This window comes from Dipodomys spectabilis, unplaced genomic scaffold (assembly GCF_019054845.1).
Source record: "Dipodomys spectabilis isolate Male_0828 unplaced genomic scaffold, ASM1905484v1 ptg000030l, whole genome shotgun sequence".
Classification (NCBI taxonomy): Eukaryota; Metazoa; Chordata; class Mammalia; order Rodentia; family Heteromyidae; genus Dipodomys; species Dipodomys spectabilis.
Genome location: NW_024870707.1, coordinates 3,215,704 through 3,227,037, shown reverse-complemented (window position 1 = coordinate 3,227,037; position 11,334 = coordinate 3,215,704). Strand labels below are relative to the sequence as shown.

The 11,334-nt window shown below is 34.8% G+C and overlaps 1 protein-coding gene across 1 annotated transcript; it reads right to left on the bottom strand.

Annotated features, from left to right (window-relative positions):
• Window positions 1–2,391: 2,391 nt before the first annotated feature.
• Window positions 2,392–3,327, bottom strand: LOC122105205 (olfactory receptor 4P4-like). Its single transcript, XM_042676354.1, has one exon. It carries the CDS (start codon window positions 3,325–3,327, stop codon window positions 2,392–2,394), a length of 936 nt encoding a protein of 311 aa, XP_042532288.1.
• Window positions 3,328–11,334: the final 8,007 nt, after the last annotated feature.

The window sequence follows — 11,334 nt, the reverse complement described above, 5'->3', positions numbered from 1 at the left end:
TGGTGAGAGTGTAAACTTGTTCAACCACTTTGGAAAGCAGTATGGAGGTTTCTCAAGAGACTCCACATAGAGCTCCCCTATGACCCAGCAATCCCACTTTTGGGCATTTACCTAAATGATCACAAACAAGACATTACCAAAGCTACCAGCACAACTATGTTTATTGTGGCATTATTTACCATAGCTAAGATATGGAACCAACCCAGATGCCCCTCAGTAGGTGAATGGATCAAGAAAATGTGGTATATGTACACAATGGAGTTCTATGCTTCCATAGAAAGAATGACATTGGCCCATTTGTTTCACAATCAGGTCATATAGTTGATTTTTAGTTTTGTAGGTCTAGATTTTCTATGAAATTTCCATCCATGGGCCTATGTCTTATTTGTATATCTGACTTTAGTTTCTCTCCCTCAGAGACCTGATAATCTGTTCTACCTCCACAGAATGTTTTCTTGTACCTGTACTGAGAATCAGTTTTCTATGGAAGTATACATTTCTTTCTGAACTTTGCACTTGCTTTTATGCCAAGCCATGCTAGGTTACTTCTGCAAGATGTCTCAAAATTTTCTCCTTTCTAGCAAACAAAGTAATTTTTATTTTGTTTCTGTATAACTGGAGATAAAGCTTAGGGACTTATGGTTTTTACACAGGAGCTCTACCACCCTGCCACTCCTAATGATCTTAATGCACTTCTTCATGGATAAGCAAACTTCATTGTTTATACACAACACATTTTCTTTATCCATTTATCTATCAATTTGACCTAGGCTGATTTCGCAAGTTATCTATAATGAATAATGCCATAGTGAGCATAGCTATACAGATGATATCTATACAAATGTGAATTATTTATTTATATATTCATTCATTCACTTATTTGGTTTATACTCAGAGGTGGTATAGCTGGAGCATACAAGATTTCTATTTTTAGTTGTTACAGGAAATTGCATATGGATTTAAATAGTAGCTGTCCAAATTTGCATACCTTCTTAAGGTTATGTTGAGTTTAATCATTTTCTGTTTCTTCCCATTTTCTTTTTTGTATTTTGTTTCCTTTCTCACTCCCTCTTCTTTCTTTCCTCTTTTCCTCTTCTCTTCTACTTTTTCGCTTCTTTCTTTCTTGCTTGCTTGCTTGCTTCCTTCCTTCCTTCCTTCTACCCATCTGTCTTTCTGTGACACTTGGAATTGAACCTGGACTCTCAAAGCTGCTAGTTAATGCTATAAACTTTTTTTTTTTTGGGGTCCGGTCGTGGGGCTTAAACTCTGGGCCTGGGCGCTGTCCCTCAGCTCTTCAGCTCAAGGCTAGCACTCTACCACTCAAACCACAGTGCCACTTCCGGCTTTTTTCTTTTTGCTTATGTGATGCTGAGGAACCGAACCCAGGGCCTCCGGCTTGCAAGGCAAGCACTCTACCACTGAGCCACCTTCCCAGCTATAATCTTTTGTCTTAGTACCCCAGCCTTGCTAATTTTAATTTGTTTTTGAGTGAGGATCTGTTTATCTCTTGCCAATCTATCCCTTTCTACCATAGTAGACTAAAAATTCTTATTTTGACATTATCCCACAAAGTAAAACCCTCTGGTTTTACTAGAAAAATCTCTCAAGAATATATGCTTTTAGAGATGTAGGATTGTTTGTTTATCTTCTGTGTTCATCATAATAGAAGAATTCTATCTTTAGAGCAATTTTGAATTGATAATAAACTTTAATGGGGAATACAGAAACTTTTTACAGAGAATCCAAAACACTTTCATATCAGTTTCTTTCACTAAGGAAGATATGTGCAATTTTCTTCTGTGATTTTTCATGCCTTGCTTGTTAGCATTAAATTGCAATATATTTACAATATATAAAAGAATATTTGCTTTTAAATAATGAAAGATCTCCTGGTTGCTTCAGACTGAGAACATTAAAAATGGTCTCATGATGTCTTTGTACTATTGTAATGAAGTTAGTTGGTTGATTAGTTTCTTTGTAGGGTACGTAAAATTCTTTCTTTCTATTTTTTTGTCTACTGTACTAGAGGACCTTGGACCTTCTATTGATTTCCTTACTAACTTTAGGAATGAAAGTTAGGAGAACACATTTTATATTTCAGTGGCAATTTTAGGGGAATTGCACTTAAATCTGAAATAGTGGTTTGTAAGAGGCTTACATTTATTTTATGTAGAAGAATGCTATTCACTATGTGAACAGCCTAAATAACAGACTTTTTTGTTATAGTAGTATAGTTTGACAAGCTGTGTGTTTAAACTGACTGGTTAGTGTGCTATCATATGTTTCATTAAAGAGAGTAAAATGTGAAAGATAAGGAAAGAGATTCTAGATATTATTTCTCACCTAGCATTTGTTCTTCTATGAGCTGCCTAATTAATAAATTTCTCTCCATTAACCTTTGGCTTGCATTGAGAATAGAGCGGGACACCAAATTTTTCGCATGGCATTTTTCATCTCCGTGTTTCTCAGGGTGTAGATTAAAGGATTGAACATAGGAGCAATGATTGTGTAAAATAGTGCCATCACTTTATCCTCAGGGAAAGTGACAGGAGGTCTAAGGTAGGAAGAGATTGCAGGACCAAAAAATAAGATCACCACAGTGATATGAGAGCCACAGGTAGAGAGGGCTTTGCGCCTTCCTTCTGCAGAGTGATTTCGTAAATGGAATAATATAATTGCATAAGATATAGACAAAACAATGAAAGTCACTAATGTGATAATTCCTGAATTGGCAACCACAAGGATCCCAGTAATGTATGTATCAGTACAGGCAATTTTGAGCAAAGGGAAAATGTCACAAAAGTAGTGATCAATTTCAACAGAGTCACAGAAAGGCAACTGGATGGTCATACACAATTGTGGGAAGGAATGGGCAGCCCCACCAACCCAGGCAGCAAAGACCAGCAGATGGCAGTTGGCCCTCTTCATGATAAGCATGTAATGGAGGGGTTTACAGATGGCCACATAGCGATCAAAGGCCATGGCTGTAATTATAAAGATCTCAATACATCCAAAGAAGTGCATGGTGAAGACTTGTAGCATGCAATAACCATAGGAAATGGTTTTGGTTCCCTCTAGGAGGCCATCGATCAATCTGGGTGTAACGCTAGACGTGTAGCAGATATCCATGAAGGACAGATGGCAGAGGAAATAGTACATTGGCTGTTGTGAAAGAGGACTGCAGAAAATTGAAATAAGTATCAGGATGTTTCCAACCAGCAGAGCAACAAAACAAAATAAGAAGAGCACAAAGCAAAACATTTGTATGTTCTTGTCATCGGAAAGTCCCAGAAGGATGAATCCTGAAATATTTCTCTGGTTTTCCATAAATTATGATGGGCATACACTGATATCTGAAAGTAAACATAAATTTGAGTTTAAAAACCAGCCTCTGTATCATCACAATGACAAAATTATATTATCTCTATATTCACAGGCAAAGAATGATACCATTTATGCTTGATTGATGGAGAAATTGTCATTTCTAATTATGTCTCATATACAGAACTATGCACAAATTTATAATAGGTTCATTGGGAATATTAGATATTTTTCCAATCTTATTTTTAAAAATGTAAACTACTTAAACATTAATTTGAAAAATTAAGGGAGGTTTTAAGATTTTGATCTGATTAAATCACAGTGAAAACTGTGTCTTCTACTATAAGAAAAGTCTCTTGAATATATTTTAAGTGGTTTAGTTTCTTATAAGTATAAATTTAATGGGGGAATCTGAAATGCAAATGAAAAGATTCTACTGTAACAGAAACAAATAATATTTTTTTCTAATTTGGTGTTGAGAAAAAAATCTATAGAGGAATATTGCAATGATGATATTTGAAACATTAGGCAATCTTTAAACAAGGTTTTAGTATAATTGTAACTCATAAAGGGAGAAATACAAAAGAGTAAAATAAACTGATGACCTGAGAGCCTTGAACCGCAGCTCTCTGGAATTTAATCATTTATTACTTTCAGATAGTGTAAATATTTTGGAAATACAACAAGAATTTATGAGGTCTTGTTAAACATGATATTCTCATACGTGGCTGATCCCACAGTTACTCTCCTCCTATATTTTTGTGACCCTTGAAGAGTTTAACAACCAGTGAAATCATCACGACCAGGTGAACCACTTGAAGAAATATAAATATAGAAGCATGAGCTGAGCACACCATGATTTTAATGACATATGACAGTCTATTAGTAAATAAAGTTTCTAGTCTAAAGTATTTATTATATGCCATTTCTTAAAACTAATCCGTAGCTAGCATTTGTTTACTTCTTACTTTCTTATCTTTTTTTTTATTCCACTTGTGGGGCCAGAAGTCTGGGCCTGAGCGCTGTCCACTTGAGCCATAACGCTACTTTGAGTTTTCTGGTGGTTATTTGGAGATAAGAGTCTTATGGACTTTCCTGCCTGGGCTGGTTTGTACTATGATCCTCAGATCTCAGCCTCCTGAGTAGCTAGGATTACAGGGGTCTTATTTGTCTTTTTAAACATATTTTTGGTGTAGGTAGCATATTTTAGTATAGTTAATATATAGTTTCATCAATATTTTACATTTTCATTTTGTAACAACGTGATGATTTCATCTTACCTTGGTTGATTCAGATGATACTTACTATGATAATGAAGGCAATTGAAAATTGATAAATTCTTCTTTATGTAGATACTCAAGCAGAAAATGTTTAGCTCCTTGATGGGAATATGAAGGAATGCATAGAATCCTAGCAATGGGGCACACTAAACATTATAATCAATTTTAAAACATCTTTAATGCGTCAGATAGTAATTGAAATCCTGCTTAAAATTATGACCAGTGAAAAGTTAAAGTGCTAAACATTTGATAGCAACAAAATCATTATTTACTGTATACAAAAATGTCTTAGACTGAAATTACATAAAATAATAAGTAGAGTATAATCAACAGAGTCTGTGACTCTCCACCAAGGTAGGTGGTCTGCATTATTCTCTGACTATCAGGTCTAAGTGTGGATCCAGGTCGATCGCTGTCAGGAAGAATTCTCTCTCTGATACTTGCCTCTCCAGCTACTCTTCTGCAGGGAAATCTAAAGTAAACCAAAGCAGGTTACAAAGCCGATTTCAAAAATAACCACACATAATTCTCTCAAAACACTTTGGAAATCTTGATAAGTAGAACTTTCTCCTGTGTTTCCAAAGAAATGAATATCAGTTAATGATGTTCATCAAAATATCAGGTTTGAATATATCATAAAAACAGATGCCAGTAGATGGTGACTCACACCTTAACCTTACCTACTCAGAATCCTGAGATTGAAGAATCTATCTGGGTTTGAAACCAGGCTGAGCAAGAATGAATATAAGATTCTTTATCTCCAATAACCCCAAAAACACACCAGAGGAGCTGGGTCCAAGTAATAGAACTCTAGCCTTGAGAAAAAACTCAGGCACATCACCCAGGGCTCTGAGCTCAAGCCCCAGAATTGACAGAAAACAAAATAAAACAAGGAAAAATAAGGATGAAGAATCTGAATACTTTAGTCAGGAAAAATATTAATTATATTTTACATAAAGTCTGAATAAGAATAAACAAAACAGTATTTTGAAATACTTAAAAATAGTAGCAGACATCTTAAGCACTAAGAGTTCATGCTTTTTGCTTGAAACTGCAGAAATGATCTCAGAAGGGCAGGATATCTAGTTAAGCATCATTGCAAGGTCTTGAAAGCTGTTATGATTCATACTCCCAAGACATTTTAAGAGGTTCTGGCCAATTGCTGCCTAGACACTGACCAGGGTAACTTTTTCCCCAAGAGTCTCCGAGAAATTTCTGCATTTAGGTTTGCTGCTTCTGGCACTATTTCCCTTCAGACTCTAATGAAATAACCAGGAAATGAGAAAGTTCAGGAAATTGCCTGCTCCTTTTTCTTCCATCATTCTGAAGAAAGAAAGGGAAATAATAACAGTTTAACACTACGAGGCTAAGGCTCATAAAATCTGACATTGTAAATGTCCAAGAGAATCAAAGGCAGATATTCACTGTGCTTTACTCTTTTATTTTTATTTCTTCTCTTTTTTTTTCACATGGTGATTATCGGGCTTGAACTCAGGGCCTTAATGCAGTCCCTAGGCTAGCTTTGAATTGCAATCCTCAGATCACAGGCTTCTTAAGAGTTAAGGTTACAGGCGTGAGATACCAGTGTCTGGCACATTATCATTATTACTATTATTATTATTATTATTATTTTGGTCCAGTTGTGGGGCCTGAACGCTGGGCTTGGGCGCTGTCCCTCAGCTCTTCAGCTCCAGGCTAGCGCTCTACCACTTGAGCCACAGCACTACTTCCAGCTTTTTTTTTCTGCTTATGTGGTGCTGAGGAATTGAACCCAGGGCCTCATGCATGCAAGGCAAGCACTCTACCACTGAGCCACCTTCCCAGCCTGTCTGGCACATTATTTTTGTTCAGATAGACACATAGCATCTGCCACCTTCAAGATCTAAATTGTACCAAGTGTCTTGACAATAGAGCAAAACTGGAATAGATGTTTCTGGAATGAAAAACACAGTGATGAGAATAATGAACATTATATAACCTATAGTGCATAGTGAAAATCATATATACCAGTTGTATAAAGCACTTTGATCATATTGATATTTCTTCACACACTCTTATTGTTTTCTTCATCTCACTGGTAATCCCTTCTCTGGAGGTTCCCATTGTACACTTACTTTATTCATTTTCTAAAACTAGATTCTGCATGAGAGAGGACAGGTAATATTTGTCTTTCTCAATTGGTATATTTACTTGACAAGGTCATATCAAATTCTATGTATTTTTCTACAAATGGCACAATTTCATACTTCTGTACAGCTGATAATCTTCATTATACATATTACCCATCCCCCATTTTTTTCATTTTTTTGTAGTTAGATACCTAGGTTGAGTCCATACTTGGGCTTCGAATAACACTGCTATTTATATAGGTGTCATAGTATCTCAATTAATACTGACTTGTATTCATTCAGATTTATGTCCAGGAGAAGCAAAGAAAGATCATGAGGTAAATACGTTTTTAGTTTTTGATACTGATTTCTGCAGTGGCTTTACTAATTCATATTCACACCAATGGAGTAGAGTGTCTCTTTTCTTTCATTCTCCCAAGCAATAATTGATGTTTGTTTGCTTGATGTTAGCCATTCTGATAAGGGTGAGATGGAATAGCATTTATGTTTTCATTTACATTGTTTTATGGTTAAGGATCTTGTACTTTTCTTCATGTATTTATCAAGCATTTTGCACATTATCTTTACAGAAATGTGTCATCAACTCATTTGCACCTTTTTAAATTACAATCTGTGTTAATATGTGTTTCATTTTTGGAGACTTTTAATCATTTTGGATATTAGCAATTTTTTATTGTGTAAATACCATACAGAGGGTTTCAATTACATGGGCAAGATAGTAAGAACATTTCTTATCAAGCATTGTTGCCTCCTCCAAACAAATACTGGCCTATGTGTACCTGTTGTAAACTGAATTTCTCTATCGGAAAAAAATTACAGAAAACCAAGCAATGTTATTTAAAAATAGGAATGGGGCCAGGCACTGGAAGCTCTCTCCTGTAATCCTCGCTACTCAGGAGGATAAGATTTGAGAATTGTGGTTCAAATCCAGCCTAAGCTGGAAAGTCCATGAAAATTTTATTACTAATAAACTTTTCAAAACAAAGTCCAAGATGGAGCTGTGGCTCGAGTAGTAGTGTGCTAGCCTTGAGCCAGAAAATATCAGAGACAGTGCCCAGGAACTGAGCTCAAACCCCAGAACTGGCAAATGAATAAATAAGTGAATGAATGAATGAATGAGTGAATTAATGAATGAATGAATAAGAAAAGGAATTTAATAGACTTTTCATTGACAACAAACAGAGAGAAATAACAGACAAAGAGCTTCTCGATGTCTCCAATTGGTGGAGAGATAAAAGTTAAAACTATTAAGAGACATTTTCTCACACCTGTTACAATAACTTATTTTAAAGATAAAACATAACAGTATTTTTGAGAATATGAAGGCTGGAAACTCTTGTACCCTATTGATATAATGTAATTTAGCAAAAGCATTAGAGAAATTTTTTTAAACTGGATTTTCAAAACACTAAGGGAGAATACCCACATACCCCTACCATCCTACTTTTTGGTGTGTGACTGAAAGACTTGAAAAAAATTAAGTGAAAGAGATTTCTGAAATTCCATGTTCATAGAAATCTTCATCATAGTCAAGTTCTGTAACTGGCGTCTGTTCCCATTTAAGTGTGAATCCATGCAGAGACTGTATGTACGTGCAGTGGAATAATATCACGCTTTAAATGAGGAAGAAATTATGTTATTTCTGATAACCTGGGTACAATTGAACAACATTTCACTAGATGAAGGCAGCCAGATACCTAGAGTCATCACCTGGTCTCTCTTCTTAAGGAATCTTACAGAATGGAAATCATGGAAGCAGAAATTTCTATAGCAGTGACTGTGATCAACTTTTATAAAACTTCAGATAGGTAAAGTAATACAATATTTTCCATATACATATCAGAGTATGATGAGTGTGAACTTGATATGAGTATATTTCGTTGTTATTGAGAGTATGTTTCTTAACATCTCACAAAGATTATAATTATTTGATACTTGTAGGTAGGTCAGCTTAATCTTTGCATCTTTTTAAAATAGAACAATACTTTATAAATTTTTAATTCTATAGGATAAAATAAAATAAGCAGACATGACAATCAACATTTCTAAAGAAGTTTATGTACTTGCTTTTGTGGAATTCTAGGTGATTGAACTGTACATTCGATTCAGGGGACCTCTATGTATGGAAGATATTAACAGAGACTGACAAACATGGATGTTTGGTTAAGTTCTTATTTTTACTAGGGTTGTATTAGTCTTAGAGTTTGATCATTAATTTAATATTTGAATAAGCTAAATATGCAAAAAAATCTGTGACTATAGTTACATTTTTTCAAGATATTAGAAGTGAACAACATATCCTGTTTGTCAGCCACCCCCTGAAGGATAACAAGTGTGCTGATTTTGATTCCAAGGTTAATTATCTATATGTGTAATTGATAATAGTCCTTTCTGCTATGATGCTTGTTGTGAGCAAGGCCTGTCTGTGTTATGGCACAGCTGGAAACAAACACATGCTAGTGTTACAATTCAATTGCCAGCTGCAACCTATTTCTCTTTAGGTTCCTATCTCCTGAACTTGATAAATAAAATCCACAGAAGGTTTAGGTGAACTCGAAGTATAGAATTAATTAGCAGGAGAAGGAACAGAGCCCTTGTGGGTGAAAGGGGTCAAGATGGAGGGCTGGCAACTAAGTAGCTGAGTTTTCTAGGCCTGATGTACTCTCTTCTTGGTTGCACTATATAGAAATGAGATAGATGCAAGATAACCAATAAGAGAATACCTAAGACATCACTGTGTTCTAGAGGCTTGGTCTCCAATCAAGTCTCCTCCTTGACCCATTTTAGGATTCAGGGAGGGTAATTGAACTGAGGATACAAAACTAAATGGGATGGTGGTAGGAAGCTCAAGTCTCTTAGATCTGTGCTTTTTATTTTAATGAACACATAATTTCCAAGGTCTGTTCTCCACTTGTTAGAAAAGAAGTCATTTCCCTTACATTGAGGGTTCTAGGACCTGAACCATCTACCTAAATACCCTTTAACTTTGTAATGATTTTATTCAGAATACAGTTTTCTTCGATGAGCATTCTTATGTCTGCCTTTTGGTTTTATGTGTTATAAATATTCCTATATTGAGAATCTTAATCAAAATAACGAAAATTTAAATTTCACAAAGGTCAAAATGACCAAGTCAAGCAACCTTCAAAACAGTAAACAGGAAGTGAAGCTGGCACCTCTAGTTTGTATTCTTAAAAAAAACACCATCCAGTCTCACACCTATAAGCCAACAGCAATATTCACAAGACAATATGTTGGAAATGGGGGTTTGGGGAGAGGGAAAGTGGGAGAAAAATGATGGAGGGGATAACAAGTTCAACAAGAAATGTACCCACTACCTTACTTAAATAACTGCAACTCCACTGTACATCAACTTGACAATAAAATTAAAAATAAAATCACAAGCCTAGGGCACTGAGATATGAGGACTAAAGTTTGAAGCTATACTGGAGAATAAATCTTTAAGATTCTTTGCTTCAAGTAATTAGAAAATAAATCTTTCCCTGGAGTCATGACTCAATTGGTAGAATACCATGTGTGAGCAAAAAAGCTGAGCACAAACACAAAGTCCTGAAATTCAAGCCCTAGTACTGGCACAAAAACAATATACTCTTCTCCTTGTCAGTCTAGGGGTTCTTTGATGATAAAAAAAACTTAGACATCATCCTGTTTTGGCTTTGAATACTTTTCTTTGTTTCATCTTTTGTATTGCTTAAAAGTGTTTTTAAGAGATAATCAATCTCTATTATTATGACAAATACAACTTACCTTAAAAATTCTAACTATAATCTTCTCATTCATAAAATGGTAGTGATTTGTAATAATGAATCTGAGGAAAAGTTTTCTCCTTCACCCCGATGGTGGGGACTTAGGTAAGAAAACATTGCGGATCCCCAGATAAAACAGTCAGAGTGATGTGAGACCCTTAGAAAGAGAGGGCCTTTTGTCTTCCATCAGCTGAGTGATTTGTTAAAATGAATAAAATAATGACATAGAAAACAAATAGAACTATAAATATCCCTTAAGTGACATAACCTGAATTGACCTGAACTGCTGGCCAATTCCAGTGATGGAAGTCTCTGTACAAGCAACATTCAGCAAAGGAAAAAAGTCCCAAAAGTAATCATCAATTTTCATTCAAATGACAGAAAGAAAATCCAACTACAACATAAGATTGAGGAAAGAGATATTCCTCTAATTCTCTGTGCATATCAACATAATATATATTAAGTACAGGTGAGGTATGTATCTGAAAATGACTTAGGAAAAGTAAAATTTGCATAGAATTGAGCCACATAATAACAACAAGGAATTTATAACAGTATAACAATTACCAGTAGACTATTAATATCAATGATAAATATTAATATTTATGTTATTTATTTACATCTTTTAATATCTAATAAATATATATTTATTATATATTATATATTTATATATTATGTATATTTATATAATATATATATGTATATATTGTTCAGCACTATTTATCTATCTTAAATTCCTCACACTATTTTTGTGTTTTTGCTTTGCTCCTCTTTCTTTATGAATTTCAGTATATTTTTCATTGGTTTTATTTCTCTTCTTAAATCAGGTCTATCAGG

What these genes read in the sequence shown, in the direction of transcription:
- LOC122105205 (XM_042676354.1), bottom strand. Translation starts at nt 3,327, where the DNA reads ATGGAAAACCAGAGAAATATTTCAGGATTCATCCTTCTGGGACTTTCC.